The 22229-nt window shown below is 36.5% G+C and overlaps 8 protein-coding genes across 8 annotated transcripts; 3 read left to right on the plus strand and 5 right to left on the minus strand.

Moving 5' to 3' along the window:
* Positions 1-212: 212 nt before the first annotated feature.
* On the minus strand, positions 213-1473 carry L201_001848 (uncharacterized protein; the record flags this gene model as incomplete). Its single annotated transcript, XM_066217633.1, has 2 exons — positions 213-1313; positions 1387-1473. The coding sequence occupies 2 exons, from the start codon at positions 1471-1473 to the stop codon at positions 213-215; spliced, it is 1188 nt and encodes a 395-aa protein (XP_066073730.1).
* Positions 1474-3970: 2497 nt separating this feature from the next.
* On the plus strand, positions 3971-6657 carry L201_001849 (uncharacterized protein; the record flags this gene model as incomplete). Its single annotated transcript, XM_066217634.1, has 2 exons — positions 3971-4484; positions 4553-6657. 2 exons carry the CDS (start codon positions 3971-3973, stop codon positions 6655-6657), a joined length of 2619 nt encoding a protein of 872 aa, XP_066073731.1.
* Positions 6658-7237: 580 nt separating this feature from the next.
* L201_001850 (uncharacterized protein) lies at positions 7238-11822 on the minus strand (the record flags this gene model as incomplete). The annotated part of the gene is made up of 12 exons (XM_066217635.1): positions 7238-7294; positions 7562-7666; positions 7785-7910; positions 7991-8756; positions 8840-9532; positions 9592-9730; positions 9807-10234; positions 10394-10733; positions 10825-10899; positions 11021-11143; positions 11244-11296; positions 11386-11822. The coding sequence occupies 12 exons, from the start codon at positions 11820-11822 to the stop codon at positions 7238-7240; spliced, it is 3342 nt and encodes a 1113-aa protein (XP_066073732.1).
* A 1607-nt stretch (positions 11823-13429) lies between these two features.
* L201_001851 (uncharacterized protein) lies at positions 13430-15115 on the plus strand (the record flags this gene model as incomplete). The annotated part of the gene is made up of 8 exons (XM_066217636.1): positions 13430-13641; positions 13740-13908; positions 13971-14066; positions 14122-14237; positions 14299-14392; positions 14465-14756; positions 14821-14996; positions 15068-15115. The coding sequence occupies 8 exons, from the start codon at positions 13430-13432 to the stop codon at positions 15113-15115; spliced, it is 1203 nt and encodes a 400-aa protein (XP_066073733.1).
* A 399-nt stretch (positions 15116-15514) lies between these two features.
* L201_001852 (uncharacterized protein) lies at positions 15515-17099 on the minus strand (the record flags this gene model as incomplete). The annotated part of the gene is made up of 13 exons (XM_066217637.1): positions 15515-15538; positions 15621-15632; positions 15729-15797; positions 15876-15974; positions 16073-16106; positions 16175-16294; positions 16374-16395; positions 16476-16494; positions 16556-16594; positions 16660-16739; positions 16808-16909; positions 16977-17003; positions 17075-17099. The coding sequence occupies 13 exons, from the start codon at positions 17097-17099 to the stop codon at positions 15515-15517; spliced, it is 672 nt and encodes a 223-aa protein (XP_066073734.1).
* Positions 17100-17473: 374 nt separating this feature from the next.
* L201_001853 (uncharacterized protein) lies at positions 17474-18291 on the plus strand (the record flags this gene model as incomplete). The annotated part of the gene is made up of 2 exons (XM_066217638.1): positions 17474-17630; positions 17693-18291. 2 exons carry the CDS (start codon positions 17474-17476, stop codon positions 18289-18291), a joined length of 756 nt encoding a protein of 251 aa, XP_066073735.1.
* A 174-nt stretch (positions 18292-18465) lies between these two features.
* Positions 18466-19686, minus strand: L201_001854 (uncharacterized protein; the record flags this gene model as incomplete). Its single annotated transcript, XM_066217639.1, has 2 exons — positions 18466-19316; positions 19416-19686. The coding sequence occupies 2 exons, from the start codon at positions 19684-19686 to the stop codon at positions 18466-18468; spliced, it is 1122 nt and encodes a 373-aa protein (XP_066073736.1).
* Positions 19687-20246: 560 nt separating this feature from the next.
* L201_001855 (uncharacterized protein) lies at positions 20247-22071 on the minus strand (the record flags this gene model as incomplete). Its single annotated transcript, XM_066217640.1, has 3 exons — positions 20247-21086; positions 21148-21480; positions 21562-22071. 3 exons carry the CDS (start codon positions 22069-22071, stop codon positions 20247-20249), a joined length of 1683 nt encoding a protein of 560 aa, XP_066073737.1.
* Between the last annotated feature and the right edge of the window lie 158 nt (positions 22072-22229).

Here is a 22229-nt window from a genome sequence, read left to right on the forward strand (position 1 = left end):
CATAGATACCGGACAAGTAGTCTCAACGACGATGAAGCTATAGGATACATGGTAACAACATAGACTTTCTAGCTAGCTCATTGACAGAGCCTTTTTGGGGTTTATATTAGTTATACAATAACGGTACAACGCAATGATGAATAAACATCTAAAGAATACAATGATTGAAGATTCGTTGGAGCATTTGACAATTTTGCAATTCTCGATTTGGCTCATCTTCCAGCATCAGATACAACATCCCATTCACCTTCACTCATTTCTAGTTCTGAACCATCTACACTAATAACACTTAAAGGACCTCTTGTGATCGGTACGATAGGGACATAGCTTAAACCTAAATCATCAATCAGATGATTTGTTTCCAAATGTACAGATTCAAGTGGATGACTGGTGTTATTATCTGAAGTTCTACTTAAAGATCTTGACACTGGTGTATAAGATTCAGCATCTTCATAATCAGTTGAATGGTTTGTACCTGATATCGACTGAATTTCCTCATCATCAGGTAACGTTGGCGTACCTTCATCAACGTCATCGTCTCCTAAAATCGATCTCGCATTATTGATATGAAGGCTATCAAGATGAGGATGGATTTGTTCTGGTGAAGATGCTTGAGAGAGCGATAAGAATGAAAATGAAGTTGAAGATGTTCTAGGATCTAAATTGGAATTATCTTTAGAACGTTTTGATACTGATAGATCTGTCATATGCTGATTGACCGATGAAGACAATAATGGAATTCGTTCTGCTGTAACATCATCTTCAGGAGATGTGAAAGGGTTGAACGTAAGATGAGAAGGATTCAAAGTTGAATTTGGTGTCGAAGAACCTGATCTTAATGGTGTGGATGAAGGCGTAAATCTGAAAATGACTTCTTTCACTTCCCTTTCTTGTGGTGATTCGGATCTTCTAATTATATTTTCATCTGATTCCAATTCAATTAATCTATCCGAACTTTGCGTATTGCTTGAATGACCTAAAAGACTTAATCTACTTTCATCTAATTTGTATTTAGATTTACCACCATATCCTTCGTTGCGTTCAGTATGTCCAATTTCATGTTTAGTTCTTTCATTCAATTCATAGCCTGTATTATTATTAAAATGACGATCTAAAGATTCTCGATGAACATTCCTTCTACGTAAAGAAGTATAATGATCTTTGAATGAAGTGGAAGTAGCTTCTACTGGAGATGATCGCTCTGATTCTACAGATACAGGTATAGGCCTGTTTGAGGTATCCGTTGGATGATGTTGATTATGTTGAGCTATTAAAGCTTCAATATGATGTGATAGATGTGGGTCATATACGAACTAGGAGATATACAGTATCAGTGAAAAGAAGGCGGCTCGAATGAAAGTGACCAACATGTCAAAGAACACTCACCTTCTTAAAAGCGTATCCAGTACCTATTACTACTATAGCTGTAGCGAGAGTTGCTCCTACAGCTACTGAGACCGGTGAAAGAGGCATCTTGGTTTCTTTCTTTCTATTCAGCTCAGACTTCAAAAGCTACTAAAGGAGTGGCGAACTATATAGTGTACCAACAGGCTATTCTACCTACCTGTCTAGAGCAAGACAGATAGATATCTATTTTCAGAGGTTTGTGAGTTTAGCTATCTCTTTTTTCCAGGTATAAGTAAAACAAACATTCAGATAAAACGAAAGTAGCTTGCATGTAAAGATATCAGATAAGCAAACATCTGTTTCCAAGCTAGATCGTAGCTACTGGTATAACCTGATTCCAATATACGAAATTTTCTGGTTGTCATACAGTCATACCATATCAGTCAAAGTGGTCATGTGCAAAGATTACAGATTATAGAGTGGCAATAACAATAACAATCACGTACCTCATCATCATAGCCAAGGCGGACATCTCCGTTCATCTGCAAAACCGGTTAAATGGCTTCTGGGTAGTCCGTATCACGTGGGTTATAGTCTCTGTTCAAAGCGGTTAATACCGCAAACAGACATGGGGAGGGATTCTTATTAGAACTAATTCGGTTTCGGTTTTATAACTGAGCTGATTAGGAAGTTTGTAGTCAAAGCTAAGTGCATGCGTTTTCGTCCGATTATGATGAAAAAGGTACAAAGAACTCTAAGTTTAATAGGTAAAGCAAGGTGATCATGAGGATGTCTCAGAATATTACGCTATGAGATGGCAGAAGCCGATTCGTAATTCATGATTTACAATTATGCACTGAAAATGATCTGATTGCTTAATTATGGTGGCTTGAGAATTAGTACCCCAAGTGGTGACAGATAACAATGGAAGAATGGAAAGATCGATTCACCACCTTCCTAATGCGGCTTAATTCAGACTTATTTTTACTGTACTCTATTTTGACTCACCTACGCCCATAATAATCCGAGGCAAGAACAAAAGATATCTCTCTGATCTAGCCATCCCATTTATGGGATTCTACACCATGCGAAATCGGTGAATGGGATATGGTCTTCTCCTGCAGAGGATAAAAGGTGGAAAAATCCATATTACCTACGCATGTTACCGTATCCACAGTACATATACACTTTCAGAGCACAGAGAATACAGTCTTGTGTATGGACCCAAACAAAAAGGATTTTTTGATTATCTGGTAGAACGAACCGGTACGGAAGCGAGTTTGACCCGTTCATAACATTTTTTATTTGCTCTAGAACTATTCCCGCTTATTTAGCTGTTTTTTTCGTTTCTTCACTCCACAACTTGTTTCTTCTATGGTGAGATACCTTGACTGTGCTTGTATTCACAAACCAAACCCGGTTCCTTGATCTAAAGAAGTTATAAAGTACCCTGAAAAAAGGACTGTAGATCATCTCTCTTTAACCGTGCAGAAATCTAACAACGAAGATTACGGAAAAAGACAAAAAAAGAGTTTCCACTGAAAACCCTTAATTCGCGATTGACCTTATCTTCTTTTTTTGGTTTGATTTGCCATTTCCAGCTGGATTGTCTTCTTGTAACCTTACAGATTTTGATTAATCAGAGTTGAATATCTTTGACTGTGAAATTACGATAAAATCACCATGATAACCCTGAATCTAATATTCTCACAACCGGACTGTCTCACTTTTAATTTTGCTAAAAACCCTTCCCATAGTGTAATTTCAAGAAAACTTAGCCAAGCCACTGTAGAATAGAATGATGAGTGAGTATCGCATCGAATTTGCACCACTCTCGATCTGCTCTATTTTGAAGATCAGTCTAAAGGTTATTATCAGATCCTAGCCTGAGTAGTGGTGGTGAGATATTAGCATGTATCAATCTGAGAACCGTATACGTCTATGGCTTTTTGCAGCGATATTTATCGTCCATAACGAAATTTAGAACGCCCATCATGTTTGATTTGTTGTTCAATCATCTCGAAATCTTTGGGATTGATCGTCACTCTTCATCCCTTACTCCTTTTGACTTTCTTTCCTATTTCGATCAATACAAAAAAAAAGCCAAGACCGGTATATTCCTCACTTGATTTATACATTTATACAATCATCTTACGACATATTATTCATTACTATTTCTTATCGGTAATTGCTTCTCCCTCTCTCACAACCACCACAAACAAATTATTTCCTTGGTTTCTGTCTCAATTTTTCCGATTGATTTTTGGACTGTCATCCCTTCCTATTCATCTTTTCAACTATCTATCTATCTTGCCTACTTACTAAAATATCAAAGAAATAGTCATAATTACCGTCTAGCCATCAACGTACCAAATTACTAGTAGGCGTTTTTTTCTTTCGTTATCAGGTGTTCTATCGCTCTTTCAAACCCCTAAAAATAGTTCCCACAAAATCTCAATTCAATCATTTTCAGCTGCTTTCAGTAGACTGCTGTAGTTAGCTAGTCACTTCACATAGTCACTCCAAGCAGAAGTCTCTGTTTGACACCCTTTCGTCATTCTTCGTCCTCGCTTCCTATTATATCTATTATCTGTTTCTCCTTCATATAATTAATTTATTTATAATGTCTTCTCAACAACAACATCCATTATCACCTGGTGGAGAAGCATCTTCTGGTTCTTTTACTCAAGCGCAAACTTCTCAACCAATGTCAGCAGCAATGTCAAATTCGACATCAAAAGGATCTTCCTTATTTGCTGAAGATTATTCATTATCATCACATTCAACCAGATCAAATTCACCTACACAACATAGTTCTAATGGTGGACCTACACCTAGAGCCTCAAATGCTGGACATGAATTAGCAAATTCAATCAATATTGCTTTTCCAACAGGAAAACAATTTATAGGTTTACCTGCTTCTGTTTCACCTGGAAATCATACTTTATTACCTACTCCACCAACTTCACCTAGACGTGTAGATAATTTTACTGTACCTCCTCCTCCAATCATTCGTTCAAAACCAAGTTTCCCAACTATGGATCCTTTAGATGAAGAATCTCCAAAACCAACCCCTTCATCAAGTGTAACGACAAAAGGTCAAAAGGGTTATCATACCTATGAGTCTTGTATGGAAGGTGAGTTATTTTTTTGGACTATATCGCTTGAGACAAATTTACTAAAATTATGTTTTCAATTCATATAGGTGCTCTCGGTCACGACACCAAATCTGCAACTTATAAAGTTGGTACAGAAAAATCATATCATCATTTAAATCGAGCTAGTGAATTGTTTCAATTAGCTATAGATATACGTCCACAAGATAAAAAAGCAATGCTAGGTAGATCAAAAGTACTAATAAATTTAGCAACAAATTATCAACCACCTAGAGTAGCTACACAATCATTAAGAGATGCAGTAACGACCTTACGTGAATTAGTTAAATTAGCACCTTTATCATTAACCGCTAGAGAAACTTTAGGTCAAGCATGTGGTTTATTATCTACAACATTACATGAATTAGATGATAATATTGAAGACGAAAAATCAATCTGGGAAAGTGAAATTGGTCAATTAGCAAGAGAATCTTTGCAATTTTTAGAAGACGTCGCAGGTGATAAGATGGATAGAATGAGAGATTTAGGACCAAATGAAGCTGCTCAACAATCTCCAGCAATGGCAGAAATGTTCTTATCACTTTCTTCCGCCGCTGTTTTCGTTTCTTCCCTTTCGGTTGATTTAAATTTAGTAGATTTACATATCGAATTAGCTGAACAAGCTCTAGATCAAGCTTCGAATATGGCTACTGTAGCTGCTGCCGCCAGAATCAAATCATCAACATCTTCAGCTAATTTAATCACTCGTGTACAATTAGCTTCAGGTGCTTCATCTTTAGAGAGATTAAGACATACTTTCCATTTAGGTGTTGATTTAGATGAAGATGATTTTAGAGCTTTAATCCAAGATATGTCAATGTTAGCTACTGAATGTAGAGAACGTGCAGCTAAATTAAAAGGTAGTAAAGCTGCTGCTGCTGCAACATTAGCTTGGGAAGCTATTAGACAATTAGCAGATGCCAAAACTTTATATGCTAATTTATTAAGATTAGTTTGGAGAAAACGTGGACCTAGAAGAAGAAGTACATCTAAAAACTCACAAATCGGTACACCAAGAAGAATGTCTACTCGAAATGGTAGTTTAGATGCCAGAACTATACAAGAAGAAGATGAAGACGAAGATCAAGGTCAAACTTCGAATAATCATATTGATCCAAAACTTCAAGGTAGAAGAGAATCTACTTCATCAAATGGATCAAGAGGTCAAGGTTCAAGAAAAGGTTCAATTTTAGGTGCAGTTACTGAAGGTGCTGAAATTTCAGATTTCCATCAAGCAAGAGGACGAAATTCGAGATCATCTATATCAATTCCACAAACTGGTAGAAGAGGTTCATGGTTACCTACTGCAGCAGATGGTGCAGGTACAGGTGGTAGTCGAACAAGAAGAAGATCTTCGATTGGTTTTTCTGGAGCATCACCATTACCTTCAAATACATTAGCATCACCTGAAGTTCGATCCCGAAGAATCTCATCAATAGGTGGTGGTGGACCTTTAGTTGGACCTGATGGAATTTCAGCATGGAATAGAAAAGCATCAGTGATCTCATTAGGATCAGAAGATGAAGCTGCAGGTTTAGTTCCGTCAAGTGAATTAGCTAGATCTGCATGGCAATTATTAGAAGGTGGTATAAAACAATATAAATTAGCTTTATCAGTTTTAAATGGATCTGATTTACCTAATGCACAATTAGCTAAAGCTAAAAATGAAACTTTAACTTCTATAGCATATTCATCATTGTTTATGGCATCTTTAGCACCAAGATTAGTAGTCGCTGCTGAAAAGAGAACATCATTATTAGTTACTGCAGAAGTTTACGCTACATGGGCAGCAAGAGAAGTTGGATGGTCATTTTTAATTGAAGGTACACAAGCAGCACAATTAGCAGATAGAAGAACAAATTCATGGAGAGCAGATGAATCTGGTAAAAGAGCTGTAATGTTATTAGTTAGATCATGGTGGCATCGTGCAGTTACAACTGAATCAATTGATATAAATACAAAATCAAGTGCAAAAGATGCTGTTGAAACTGTTATAAGAAGAATGAAAGATAAAGAAGGTGCAACATCAGGTGATATTTCAAGAATGAGATATTGGTTATCAAAACAAGAAGGTGAAATGGATTCAGCTGAATCTCTGTTCTGGAGATCTACAGCTAGAATTTTAAGAGGTGGTTCAGGTTTCGTAATGTCATAATTTAGAAAAAAAATGACCCCCTTATCAGAAATTACCTCAAAAAAAAAAAGAACAAAAATCTCCTTTAAACAATGAAAAAGGTCTATCTTTTACAATAAAATCACCATAATTGCTTGTTAGTTGAATACATATACATACACATATACATGTACATATATACTTGTACTTTTACTTTTGATATCATCGTACCATCTTCTTATCAATCCATAATTATACCTAATATTGTTTTCAAATCTTACATTGACTTTTTGATATATTTATATCCAACTTCTCGCTTTTGCCTTCTTCGGTCTGTGTGTACATGCATCTCAATTTACGAATACAAATATACAGTACAGCTTTCTAATTGACTTTGGAAATATGACTATAACTTGTAAATGCATCATGTGCTGTCTTATGAACGCTTTCGGAGCATCATATGTAAAGTATTTAATCATAATATATATATTCATATCTTCATATATCATAAAAGACTCAAAAAACAATATAACTTATTATATGACTCTCTTTTACAAACAAAATCAAATATGAAATGGTAATTCCAGTTTTAATGAATATCTATATATATTCCTAAAGAATCTCAGAATTCATAAACTCCCAAGAATTTTGGACTTTTAAATCTAGATCTAGTTCTTCTCTACTACAAGATGATACAAAAATTCAAGTATAGAATCAACAAACCACTAAAACTTTATATCTCGCTAACACTAACAACATTATTAACATTTTGTTTTCTATGCTACCGCTCGTTTATTCTATATAATGTGAATAGGAAAAACAAAAATGAGAAATCCAAAAAGTCAGTTAATTTCCTTTTTACATTTTACAAATTTGACGAAAAAAAAAAGGTAGTGATAGTAGATAGACGTTATAGTAGCTTCTGTTCTGGAATGCAGAAACTCACCTTCCAATTCATGTACCCTTCTTTTTCATCATCCCCATTATGATTTACTTTCCTACTTGGTCGTAATTTACGTGAAGTAGGCTCATCAGATTCAGTTTGTGTGTCCTATCCACGCAAAACACAAATCGAATTAGTATGAGCAAAACTCTCTCTCTCTCTACCTTTATATATAATGCGATCTTGTCATACAAGAAACAAGATAGGATAAAAGCGGTCAACTTACCAATCCAGCTAAAGATCTTCTTTTCCTCATCGACATTTCAATTTCATTTTGCCACATTTTCAATTGTTTCAATAACTGATTTTCTCTGAGACCTCTTGGATTTAACCAATTCATGAGATCACGCAGCTGAGAATGTATATGATATTCGTTAGTATAGTCCTTCTCTTACCTTCAAATTGACATGACAGTGAAACAAGGAGACATACCTGATCAGGATTATCATAAACAGCCCATTCACCAGGTTGTAAAGGATTTGAACTACCTTCTTCTTTCAACCTTCTTTCCATTATATGTTCTTTTGAAATATCTTCCTCAATGATTGAAATGGCAGAATTTAAATAAATATCTAAATCTTCTTGATCAACACCTTGTATATATAATCTACCTGTACCTAAATTTAACTTGTTTAAACTTATCGTTTGCTCATTATATAGAGGAGAAGAACCTAAACCATCAAACCACCAAACTTTGTTCCCAAATCTATCTAAACCTAAAGGTCTTGATCTTAAAGTATAAATCCATCTTCTGAAATCATATTCTAACAATTTCAACTTTTGATTAATTAATTCTTCTTCTTCCGATAATCTCTTCTTTTCTATAGCAATTTGTTTACCTTCTAATTTCTTTTGTTTTAATACCTCTCTTTCTTTTGCTAATTTTTGATTTTTAATCTTCTCTTCAGCTTCTCTTTCCAACGCTTTCTCTTTCATCGCTTTTCGACGTGATGCTCCAATAGCACTTAAATCTTTATGATCAGATTCTGCATCAGAATTATCTTCGTTATTCACCGAGGGTGAATCTTCTAATTCATCTTGATCACGTTCAGTACTACCGTTTCCATTTATGGTATGACCGTTCATGGATACATCAGGCGAATCAGTGGTTTCACCTTTGACTTCCATCGAAACATCACCATCTTCACCTTCTTCTTTAGGTTTCTCTTTCGGTTCAAGAGCTTCCCTTTCAGCTTGGCTAAAGGCAAGACAACAAATTTATCAGTATGTACAAGCAGAATAAAATGATTAATTGTAATGTCAAAAAAATAATCAGCTCACACTCTCCTTAATTCCCTCTTGACTTCAACTTGATCTTTTCTAACTTCTGTCAAATTCAAAGTCGATTCTTCCATAAATTCTCTTAATAATTCAGTTTGATTTACTAATTCAATTAAGAAACTTATAATATCTAATTTATGTGAATGATGTAATGAAGAATATCTTTTTTCTGGTTTTGAAGGTATTAAACCTTGTATAGTACCTGCTAAACCTGTTCCACTTGAATTTGATGAAGTTGAAGGACCTGTTGACCAAGTTGGTCTTGTTGGTGCAGGTTTATCTTCAAAAGTTAAATGTAATATATTATCTAAATAGTTCGGTAAAATATCTAGATTTGATCTTTCCCATAATAAACCAATTAAATTATTTTCCCATCCTTTTCTGTTATCTTTTATTAATAATTCTTTATTTTTAAAATTTTCAATTAAAGGTAATACAACTGGTGTTAAAGTTTCTGTTGTAGCTCCTTTTTTACCTTCCCAATAATCTGTATCATTTTCAATTTCTCCATCTTTACCAAAAGTATTTAATGGTTTGACAGGTTCGTGTCCTGCTTTCAGATCTGCTGCTAAAGCGTTCAATAAAACTGAATGAATCTCAGCCATTAACGGTGCGGGATTGTTATATGGATCATTGTGATATAATGAATTTTCATAATCATCTAGAGTAAATGGCGATAGGCCAAGTGGTTTGCTAAGAATAGAATGTCAGATAGAAAGCAAGAATCAGAATTTAATCTGCATTGCACTCACCCCGTGACATTTAGGAAACTCCAAGTCATCAATAATTTTTCAAATTGATCACCAAACGGTAAAGTTTTATTCGGTACAGGACGAACTTGGATTCTTCCAGCCGATCCATCTTTTTCTTCTGACCATTCCACCAAAAGATCTGTTAGAGGGGGAAAAGTAGAATCAATAAAAAGATTGAAATCTTTCATGAGGTGCATTCAGACTTGCTTACTCACCTTCAGCAGGATATTTAAGTGTTTTCTTTTTCTTTCTTTCCTCTTCTTCTCTTTCTTTTTCTTTCTCTCTTTCTTTAGCTTCTTTCTCTTTCTGTTTTTCTTCTTCTTTTAATTTCTTTTCTTCATCTTTCTTTTGTTTCTTTGTTTTTGGTTTATCATCTTCTTCCCCTGCAACTGCTGCTGCTGCTGATGTAGGTGGATTAGTTATACCTAACCTTTCTTCTCTTTCTCTCTTTCTTTTATCCATTTGTTTTTCTTTATACCTTAATATACTTTCACGTATTTCTTCAGGCATTTCTATAGGTAAACCATATCTTGATGCTACGGATGGTTTAACTAACCAGGGTGAATATACTGCTGCATCACGTACAACGCAATCTCGAATAAATCGTTTCAGCATCGCTCTTGAGAAATTTATACGATCTCGACTAAAATACGGGTAGGTAGGAATTAGCTCAATTCACTACACTGATCTATCCTTCATATCATTTGTCTTTCCCCTTTGTTCACCTTCCCTCTGTCTTTGTTTGCCTTATGCATTATGTCATACCTTAGAAGAGGCAAAGCGATAAACACTCATTACTTACCTGATCTTATTACACTGGACTTCCATAGTACTTCCAGTCCATTTTTCACCTTTTCCATCTTCTTCGTCTTCATCATATGGACCATTACTTTGACCATTTGCACTTGCATATTCAGCAGCTATACCTTCAGGATAACCTTCTTCTATTAATCTAACATTATAAAAATATTTTGATGGATCATCTTTTTCATTAACTTCCTCTAATGATAATGATAAATCTGTCGCATAAGGATGTAATATAGGTTGAGTTGTTGGAGTTGTGGTGGTATTTAATGATCTAGGTGGAAATGTTTTTACTATTCTTGCTAAATATTTATCTCCATCCACATCAACAAATACCTCTAAAATCACATGAATGCATTCGGTCAGTCCTGATCATGTCCATGGCTGCAGGAAAAATATGAGAATGATTCGGATCAGATCAAAACTTACTTTCATCATCGAAAAACCTATCATGAAATCTCTCAAAAATCTTATCTGCTAATGTATCCAATTTACCTTCGATCTCTGTCAATGTGAGAATAAACGAATTAGTGATCTTTTCTCCGTTTCATTTGCAGAGATATGAATAGGCATTATGTGGGATGTAGAGAAACTGAAGATTATCAAAAACTGATTCTGAACATACGGAATTGCACAGCACTTAAAACTGCCTTTTTCAGCTGTCTAGGGAACCTCGAATGTAATTGACGGACTTCTTTTTGTTCTGATTGAAGTGCAGTATAGAAGTTCAGATTTGATTTACCGGAGACTACAGACCAGGACATTACATCAGCTCAACAGACCTTCGGTCGCTTTACTATTACTTAGGCCACAGAATGAGATAAAGATAATCTCAGAAAATAGCTCACCTTCACATTGGAATAGAGGTTGAGAGTAGAAAGCTCTTCTCAAGCAGAATGATCTAAATGAATGATTAACAATTTTTAGCATAATATCATAACCATCTATATAGCTCTTAGTATAGGAAAATAAACAGAATTTAGAACTTACTCATAATCAGTGAATATTTCACCTGTTTCAGGCATATACCAACATTCTTTATCATTAGATTTCCACAGTGGTTTAGACTGTTCTGTTCCACTGGATATACCATTTATTTGCTGATGATCTCCATTTAAATCTATTCCATTAGGTATCTTATTTTGATTCTTCTTACTTTTAGTTGAAGTCCCATTATTATCGTTCTTGGCATTGGGTAATTGTACACCAGTCATTTCACCTCTGAATATAGACAATAATTTATCTAATTGTTCTTCATCATCTTTTCCATCTTTCGGTATTGTCGATGAGGAATCTTGTGTATTATTGGATGAGGATGCTTCAGCATTTGTAGAGGTTGTTGAGGACGTCGATGCTATTGGCTGTAAGATTGATGATAAAGATGGTAAAGGTGCAGGTATGACTGGTTTTCGTTTCAATAAGGGCATGGTGTAAGATGTTGAGATGGAATCAGTTGAGGGGAGAAGAAGGAGGACTTGTAATGCAATGAGCCAGATAGATGTTTTAGAATGATTCTTGAAATTCAATTTAGTCTATTGTTGATTTTACTGTATTTCTCTGTGCTTGATATACACAGAGCGCTTCAATGACTATAGACCAGAACTGATCCACAAGTTAGACTCCGGGGCAGTCGTTATCGTTAATAGTTGAGTTTGATTGATGTGGGTATCGACAGTGTATAGCGAGCCACTGATTCTTGATCCTACACGAGCATATGTATAATTTGTGAAGTGATGAATGGCTACGTGCTAATATATGCTGTTGATGAGATTCAAGTGGGTTGACAAAGTGTTCCTGGTGAACAGTAATGATGATGCAATGTAAATATGCTCAGACTAATGGGATGATGGTAGATGTAAATTATAAACAGATAAGAAGAGATGTTGCAGAATGTTAAGGTTGTTGCAATACGAAAGATGAGGATGGGATGGAGAGGGGATGACTACTATATCTAGAGATTTCATCGCTTAAGGCAAACAGGTCAAGTTTATACTACAGACATCTAATTCTCGGCTCAACGGTGGCACATCCACCCTTCGAGAAGATCATTGATACCTCTTCAACGAAGCCTGCTACAATGCTGAAAGTACCTTTTCTAGAGACCGTACATATCCAGCTATCATTTCATGTTATTCTCATGCATTAGTCTACCGTTGATGACAAGATATAACGCGACAAAGATGAACCCAATTATTCAAGATATATTCTGATAGATACCAGATATTCGGTATTCGGTACGGTAGTTATATAATAACATAATCGGAAAAAAAATAGAAAAACATATCACCAAACGCGTCACAAGTTATTATTATTATTTATTAAATTAGTCAATAACAAAAACATTAATGCCACAATCAGTAAAATCTCCGAAACACCGTCATTCCTCTTCATCAGTGTCAATGCGTTGATGATAACACGAGGTGGGTCAGGAATACAATGATAGATATAGATGGGCTATAGAGATGATATGATAACGTCAACCTATACATTCAGACCTTCCTTTGTTATCTGTCAAAGTACTACTTAAAGACATCATATCGTTCAACTTGGGTTATAACAACAGATAGCTTATATCCGTTCAACTAATATCGACTATCGACAAGTGGTATTTGAATCATTAGATTAACCGGACAACTGACTGGTCGTAAACGTGAGTTCATTTCCTCTTGAACCTTCCTCATCCCTTCCTCCACCTGACCCATTTCCTTCACTTTCTATGTACCATGTAAATTACGATCCGTTTCGACCGTCCTTAACTCTTCAACAAATCATTCAACACGTTATGCTTCACGTCTCTCATCACATTCACACTTATACGATATCACTCGGATTCACCTCATAATTGCAACATCCTATATCATTTACTGTCCATCGAACTTGAAACCTCTACATCATCATCATCATCATCAAAATCATACTACTTTGAATTATCTACCTTTGTAACAATCAAATCTATCGCTTTTTTACGCGTAATTGAAACAGGCGTCAACTGACTGAGTATATATCATCATCCTTAATTGAAAAATCTTGAACAATGTCCGACATTTCCACACCAACAACAGCTGTAACAAACAAAAGACCAGCTTCACCTTCACCCTCAACTGAAACTTCAGCTCAAACCTCAGCCAAAAGAGCTAAACCTGACGGAGAAACTGCTCTGAAAGAGGAATCAAACGGAAACGGTTCAGCTGCTTCAGAGAACAAAGAAGAATCTAACAAGAAGATGGATGGTACCGAGATAGAGGGGTAAGTTGCATGTTCTTGTTCCTTTGTTGCACCTCTTTAGCTGTGGACATATCTCCTTTGATTTTGTGTTTACTGATATACTGGAATGGGGGATGTAGTGCCGATGCTGGCCCCTCAACTACTCTCGCTCCTCCCCCCGCTTCCGTTCCTGCCGCTCCCGTAAAATCCGAAGCTCCCCCTCAACAGATTCAAATGAGATCTTTAATCGTTACTCAAGACGCTAGTATAATTATCGGAAGAGGTGGTGCTCATGTCAATGAAATCAGAGTAAGTTCAGGCTGCAAAGGATCCAGTATCCGGTAGATTAGCTGACAATCACTTGTCAATAGGAAAAATCAAGTGCCCGTGTAACTGTATCAGAATCCATTCCAGGTAATCCCGAAAGAATCCTTAACGTATCTGGTCCCCTCGATTCCGTTGCCAAGGTTAGTAAAAATGTTAACGCAGATATTTTGTCAAGATCTGACGCTTGCAAATTAGGCTTTCGGTCTCATTGTAAGAAGAATTAATGACGAACCATTCGATGTCGCTTCCGTTCCTGGATCCCGTGCAGTCACCATCAAATTCATCATTCCTAACTCTCGAATGGGTAGTGTGTAAGTTGTTTTAGCCTCAGAATATCTGTATCAATAACTCACACTGTTCTTGTGCATATAGTATCGGTAAAGGTGGTTCCAAAATCAAAGAAATACAAGAAGCTTCTGGTGCTCGGTTAAATGCTAGTGAAGCTATGTTACCGGGATCTACCGAGGTAAGCCATCACCTCTAAATCACTGATTGTATTGGTGGATGACTCAAGCTGACATCCCTTGACACCCTTCAGCGAGTCCTTTCCGTCTCTGGTGTCGCCGATGCCGTTCACATCGCCGTATACTACATTGGTACCATCTTGCTTGAATATCAAGAACGAAATCCAGGAGCAGCAACTGGTTCATATCGACAAGCGGGAGCACGAGGAGGACCCGGTGGTCAAGGTGGTCCAGGCGGTGCTGGTGGATATGGTGGACAACAACAACAACAACAACCTCATTTCAACAACAAAGACCCTAACGCCCCTCCTCCACCTGGTATGCAAACTCAACAGATCTTCATACCCAACTCTTTAGTCGGTGCTAGTGAGTAAAGCTTGTGTTGACTATAAGACATCAAAGCTTACCAGTTTTATCATATTCCCACTAGTCATTGGTAAAGGAGGTTCCAAAATCAATGAAATCCGAGGTCAATCGCAATGTAATATCAGAGTTACCGATCCTGGTACAGCTGCACCAGGTACAGTAGCTAACCCAGAAGAAAGATTAGTAACTATCACTGGATACCCGCATAACATCAATACCGCTGTATCTTTACTATATGCTGTGAGTGTTGCCTTTAATCACAGCTTCAAGCATATCTAAACAACCTCGCTGATAAAATGTTACATCAATAGCGAGTCGAACAAGAACGTGCGAAATTAATAGATCAAAATCATGCTTAAAAAGAATCAATTCTTCCCCTACTTAGATGAGTTGTGTAGAACAATTTGAACAAAGAAATCTTTGATATACATAAAGTTGAAGTTGGGAAACGAGCAATCAAACGAATTATGTGAATGAATCTCATCTATATGACATCTCGATAACCAATAAGAATGGTATTCATATTCTGCGAGGGTGCGTTTTTGTGATAGCAGATGATAATCAAGATACCGTCGTGCCAACGACCTTATGATCGCTTTTTGCACAACAACGATCAATATGGATTGAATTATGAATGCAATTCTGTGCATGCTTTCCGACTTTGGTGACACTATATGACTAATGCAAGAGATCTATCCTATCCTCAAACCATCTAACATAGATTTGGTAGTGATAATGTATAGTAAGGTATTAGATCTCTAGTTGTCAGCCATAACCCAAGGCTGTGAAGATGAAGAAGAAAATATCAGCTATTACTTCCTTTTGACAGTTCGTTGCGGGGAAAGAGAAACAAAAAAAGCTTACCCAGGCAATTGGCTGTGTTTAAGTGAATACAAACGACACAATGATCAGGAGCAGCTCGTTGTTTTACGAGGCAGACAGGACAGCAGTGAGATGCAGCACTGGACTTACCTCGTAATCAGAAAGTTCTGCCTCGTCGAACCAAAGACCAATTTCCTTGGTAGCAGATTCGAAAGCGTCCTGATTTTTCGGTAACACCAGAATAAGTTGATAATTCGCTTCGTCCACATATAAAGAAGGAATAAAGTTTCAACTTACAGAAGCGTGGATAAGGTTTCGACCAACTGAAACGGCGTATTGACCTCTTACTGATCCAGGATCAGCTTCTTGAGGGTTAGTAGCACCCACGATTCTTCGCTATGTAACAAAAAAAATACATGAAAATCATGCGTTTTTTTCCAATCAGCTATTAAAATGTCTGTATTGGGATGAATGCACATCTTAATTTGACTTACACCTTGTTTGATTACATCTTTACCTTCCCAAACCCTACCAAAAACCTTTGAATTAGCTATACTGATCGTATAAGAAGGAATTTAGGCATCAAGTTCACTTACATGGCAACGACTGGAGTACCGGAAGTGATGTATTTAACTAAACCGTTGTAGAATGGTCTAGCTGAAAGATCAGAGTAATGTTCTTTAGCAAGAGCAGGTGAAGGTGTGAGGGATTTGATACTGTAATATAAACACGATATGAGTTAAATTCCTGACTTGTACTCTCGGGATAATAAAGCAGAGGGCAGGATTGACTCACGCAACAAGTTTGTAACCTCTTTCTATTATACCAAGACCAATTCAGTCAATATGGGTCACTCTTATTGGTTTTAACCTTGTCCATTTGGAACGTTTTACATACCTTCGAATCTTGAAACGATCTACCATAGTATGTTTGTCAGCTATACGTTTCGTGATGACAATGAGCAACCAATAGCTTACCTTTCCGACAAGTTGTCTAGAGACACCATCTGGTTTGATCTAATTTTCGATTGAAATTTTACATCAGTTAACATTTCTATGAGTGGATTGCTTATTCAACTCACCATAACGAAAGATCTTTCAGAAGCGGTACCTTTCTCACCAGCGATGGTTTTAGATTCAAGGAGGAGAGGTGATTTTGAGACTATTCCAAATAAAAGAAAAGATCAACTAAATTTTCGTCTTTCATATAGTAACATATAGACTACTCACCCTCGTACATAGCATAACCGGCAACGGCAGCACCCATAGCTACACCTGCACCCAAAGAAGGTCGAGCAGCAGCTCTAGCAGGGATAGTTGAGAATGCTCGAGCTGAAGATAAGAGTAAGTCGGCTATTGTGATTGAGGTATACTTGCTCCAAATGCTGGAGAGACTTACCAGATTGTCGAGAAGCGGTTCTAAGACCTAAGTGAAGATAAAAGCAAAATCAGATCTATAAGCTATCTTTTACTGCATGAAAGAGCAGATCAGCTTACCTTGTCTGAGTGAGTTGGAGAACATTTTAGAATATGCTTTTTTTCGGATTTGATTCTTAATTGAAAGAGTGACTAGGTTGATTAACTTCAAGTCAAAACAATAAATTGAAAGAAGAAGATGGATGTTAAGGGGATTTTGGGGTATCCATGCCAACGTTCAACGTTCGTATGGTGAGACCCTTTTTGGTCCAATTAATTGAGCACCACATCAAATCACGTCTAAGCTGTTGCTGCTGTTTATCTCGGAGTTCCGTCGGAGTTGAGCGGTCAAAATGCGTGTATGATATCAATAAGCTAAGTGCCAGTTTACAACTGCTTTTACAGTTATGACAAGGTCTTCAGATAAAACTCCTATACTGGTCACATGTAATCATAAATCTAGCTTGGACAAGAGAACAGATGAATTGTACCAGGAGTCACTCTCCTGATTCTCTTTTCTCAGAATCTGACGATGAAACTGCTCAAAATTATAAAGGATTAAAAATAGCTAAAAGAATCGCTCCTGATATTCCGGGATTATGGGTATTTCCAAGTTTATTGTCTGATGATGTTGCTCGTGAGTGTGGAGATACACAATGATAGCCGTATTGCAATGGCTGACCCTCTTCCTCATCTAAGGAATGACTTTGGATGCTATAGCTTCATCAAATGTTTTTTCATGTGGTCAAAGGGATCAAGTAATGTTATTTGAATCACCTAAATTAGATTCGAGAGAAGAATCATCTTTACCTATATATATCAATAATCTTATAGATCAATTGAAAGATTTATTGGATGATGAAGTATCGAAAGAAACGATAGACTTGTTATTTAATCAAAATTTATCAAGACAAGTGATATTAAATTTATATCAACCTGGAAAAGGTATAAAATTACATATTGATTTACCTAATCGTTATTCTGATGGTATATTAGGTTGTTCATTAATTGGTGGATGTGTAATGATTTTAAACAACAACAACAAAAATGAAGTCGAACATGAACATAAGATTTATATGCCGCCTAGAACAGTATATATTTTATCAGGTGAATCTAGATGGGAATGGGAACATGGTATAGAAGAAAACATTTATGAAGATTTAGTAGAAAATGAGTCTGAAATCGGAATCGGAACTGGAATTGGAGGAATCGGAGCCGGTTCTGAAACGATTTTAAGAGATTTAAGAGTTAGTATTACTTTTAGATGGATGAAACAAGGTGCAGATGTTTTGTCTTGAATCAGTAAACGTCAATGAACAATAAATTGTAAAATTAAAGATAACCGTTGTATTCATTTATAATACCAAGTTAGATATATGTATATTTGCCATCCATTTACCAGATTACATCCTTCTGTTTTCAATCTGTATCAAGTCCTAAAGATTTATCATCGTCCTGTAATCTCTCCATCTCTACTTTGATTTAGCTCTGGGACTTTTCCTAGGTGTAGATTTAACGCTACTACTACCACTACTATTACTATTTTGTTTAATTTTGATAGGTGTTTTAATCACTTCAGTTCTAGTTGCACTCTTCTTTTCATCTAATATGTATAATTCAGTTTTCTTATCTATTTTATTGACTAATTTCGTTTTGATTCCATTTGCTATAAAAGTCAAAATGATACCTTTAATAGCTAATATGAAACCTAGAACCAAAACGCAAATGGCTCTTGCATGAGGTATATCAATAATTGATAACTCGTCCTTGTCTTTGGATGAAATTTTGAGTTCTTGTGGTAATGTATTACTTAACGATTTACTAATCGATTCTAAAGATTGATTCTGATTTAATAATATTAACCATAATAAACCAATTAAACTTGAACTTGAAAAATCTAATGTATTCAATATACCACCTTTTAATAAATTTGGTGTAATCAATTTCCATTCATTTTCATTTATACCTAATAAACCAACTATTACACCACCTGAAGATATTGCTATTCCACTTAATATCATATAAGTCCAAATTCCAATTTCTCCATTCGACGAATTCTGATTTTGTTCAGAAGCTATTTTAAGTAGAGAAGAATTTGATATTAAAGTAATTAAAGAAGTTATAGTTGTACCTCTTGTCATACCATCTATGAGACCTCCTACAACATTAAATAAGATTTTAGGACAAGTTTCAATGAAATATCTTGATAATCCAGTAGGTATAAGTAAGGTATAAATTGAAATATAGATAATCCATGGTGTAAATGAAATTAACCATGATGGTGGTTGATTAAGTAATAATGATACAACTGTACTTCCTCCCCCTATTTATGAGTCATCAGAGATGAAGTTCATCATCAGTATTCTTGACACAGCTAGGTAGGTAGCATCCAGCTATATAACAAAAAAAAAAAACAACTTACAAGCCAAAACTAAATATCCAAACAAATCTTGTAATCTACCTCCCCCTCTTTTAGCTTTTGTCAAACCTGCCCATACAGTAGTGACTCTAACAGCATGAATAACACCAAATCTCAAATAGGGGAAATAAACAGGATGTACAGGTGTATTTGTGATATGATGTATGAATTTTGATAATTGAAATATAGGTGTAGTAGGTACTGAAAGTGTTATAGGTGCGAGAGTTGATATTTGGGCTGATATACTGTCGGTCAGTTGTTGTATTATTGACATGGTGAATACGAATAGGGACAGTGCTTCCACTGACTTCCGATATCCAGCCTGATACTGACAAATGGTAGAAAGCGAGAAAGAAGAATAGAATAGGATGTTATCAGTCAAAGCCAGATCAAATATGTGTGATCGATAACAGCATGAAGCGGACCGGGTATGACCGAGAAAGGCCTTGTATGGTGCATTTTACTTTCTTGTACCATAATTCCTTCAGTGCACAAAATACTGATTTATGCAAACTGCATTTGTCAGCCTGGATACTTGATCCATTCAAGTATAAGAGAGGATGAGTTGTACACTTGGTGCATATTTAGCACCAAAAAAACGCAAAAAAAACATTGTCCTATAAAAACACTATATGAAATACCCAAAATATAAACAGTTATTGTAATTGTAATTTTACAATGATTTTATTCTTTTCTCTAGCATAATTTCTTTCTCTTCTCTGTAATTCACCTCTTTTCTTATGACTTGTATAGTCCGCGATGTGTGTTGTCAATCTCTTCGGCATGATGGTTGAGCGGTTTCAATTTTCGATCTACTTGTTCAACGGTCTCACTTTAATCTCTCTTTTCACCCTCGCCCTCATCATCCTTGTTGGTGTTATTACTATCTTTCTCTTCCAGCCTTCTTAATCTCTCTTTCAATTCATCCAATTCCCTATCTTTTACTTGATTATTTCTTTCAACTTCATATCTGACTAATTCTTTTAAACTATCTGCACTAGATTGTAGATTATTTAATAATGTATTTGAAGCTTGTGCTGTAGATTTAAACTCTTTGATTTGATTTATCTGTTGTTGATATGCAGATTCATTTCGGTTCATCAAATCTTGTAAATTATATCTTAGGTTATCTGTTTGATATAATAAATCATATAATTGATTGAATGGTAATAAAAAGTTTTCTCTACTTAATATTCTAGGTGATGATCCTGATCCTGACGTATATGATTTTGGTGAATTTGACTGTGGTTGCTGTTGCTGTTGTTGAACATTTATACTAGATCTTCTAGGTGATGGTACACCTTCATATCTTGCTGCTGAAGAAGAAGATGGTAAATGTAGATTCGCTGCATTGTTAGAGGGCACCGAAAAGTTTCGTCGATCATTAGAGATTGTGGCGGGTCCACGTAAATTCTGTTGTGATTCGTATGGTCTTGCCAATGGTCTAGTTTGTGGTAATCCATAATATGGTCCTTGCTGTCTGGCGAATTCATGTTCTTCGCCATTTCTCGAACGTATAGGTGCCGTACGAGGATCAGTCATACCGTTACCAGGATGATGTCCATAGCCATGAATGGGAGGAAGGATGTGTGGCGGTACAGATGTTTGACTACCCGAGGGAGGTTCTCGAGGTGACGCTTGTTGTGAAGCCAAACCTTGGTTTAGTGGTGCACTCTATAGCGTGATACATTAGCTTCGAGTAAGAGATTAATACTTGAATCCGCGGATGACTTACCTTTGATCCCGGTACGACGTCTCTTTCAGTAGCAGAAGTCACTATACTCATCTTTTCAACTTTATCCCTTGTTTTCTCCCTTCTTCTACCTACTCCACCTCCGCTCACTGGAGCACCGGCACTTGAAGGGCCACTAAAGCTTTCTCTGGGTGTAGAAATTGAATGATCGGAATTAGATGGTGGAAGAGGTGGTGGATGACCATTATTGTCCTTTGGTGCCCAACCTTTAAAAGTGAGTTCTTTTGGTGTAGAAGGTTGAGATTGTGCAACTTCTCTTCGTCTGGCAGCTATCAAAGCTTGTTGTTGTTCTTTAATCGATATTGTATCTCGTACCTGTTCATTTATAAATTGTTTAACTTGAGCTTGATTCTCTTTATCATCAATATTATTTGATTGCTTCGAGACTGAACCTACGGTCTTGAGTTGATCTTGGTCAATCGCTTTAAAGTCAAATCCCATTACAACAGGTGAAGGTAATGCCTGATTATCATTATCATCCCTTCTCGCTTCTCTAGCAGCTGCGAATCCAATGGGTTTGATTGGCGCTAGAGTCGATCCAGTGCCTCTTCCATTCCTCGTTGCGTGTGAATTTGATTGTATGTCGTGATTGGAAGGTGAACGTGATCCCCCTCCATGATCTTTCCGAGGTGAAGGTATCACATCGATGGCCTTTCCACCTTTAGTGACACGTCTTCGTTTATCAGCTCGTCCAGCCGATCGATTTTCGTCATCTTCGCCTTCAGCATCATCACCACTATCATCGTCGATTGGTGACAAGGGATCAAGTCGTGTTCGCGCATTTAAAGGTCGTTCCGGCAATGAGTGTCGACGGAAAAAGTTGTTGATTTGCGGTTGAGGGACGATGTTAATCGATGATCGGCGAGACGGTGGGGGAGTGATATATAGCAGGTTTGGAGCGGGCATTGAAGGAGATGGAGCAGGAATGTCAGCAATTGAATGGCGTCGATAATCAGGAAATGTCATCGGAGTATCAAGGTAAAAATCATTCGGGCAGTATGTTAATATGGAGCAATGCGGTGTGTTTGATTGAGAGCAAGTGAGATACAAGAAGAAGAATCGAA

The sequence above is a fragment of the Kwoniella dendrophila genome, chromosome 2 (assembly GCF_036810415.1).
Source record: "Kwoniella dendrophila CBS 6074 chromosome 2, complete sequence".
NCBI lineage: Eukaryota > Fungi > Basidiomycota > Tremellomycetes > Tremellales > Cryptococcaceae > Kwoniella > Kwoniella dendrophila.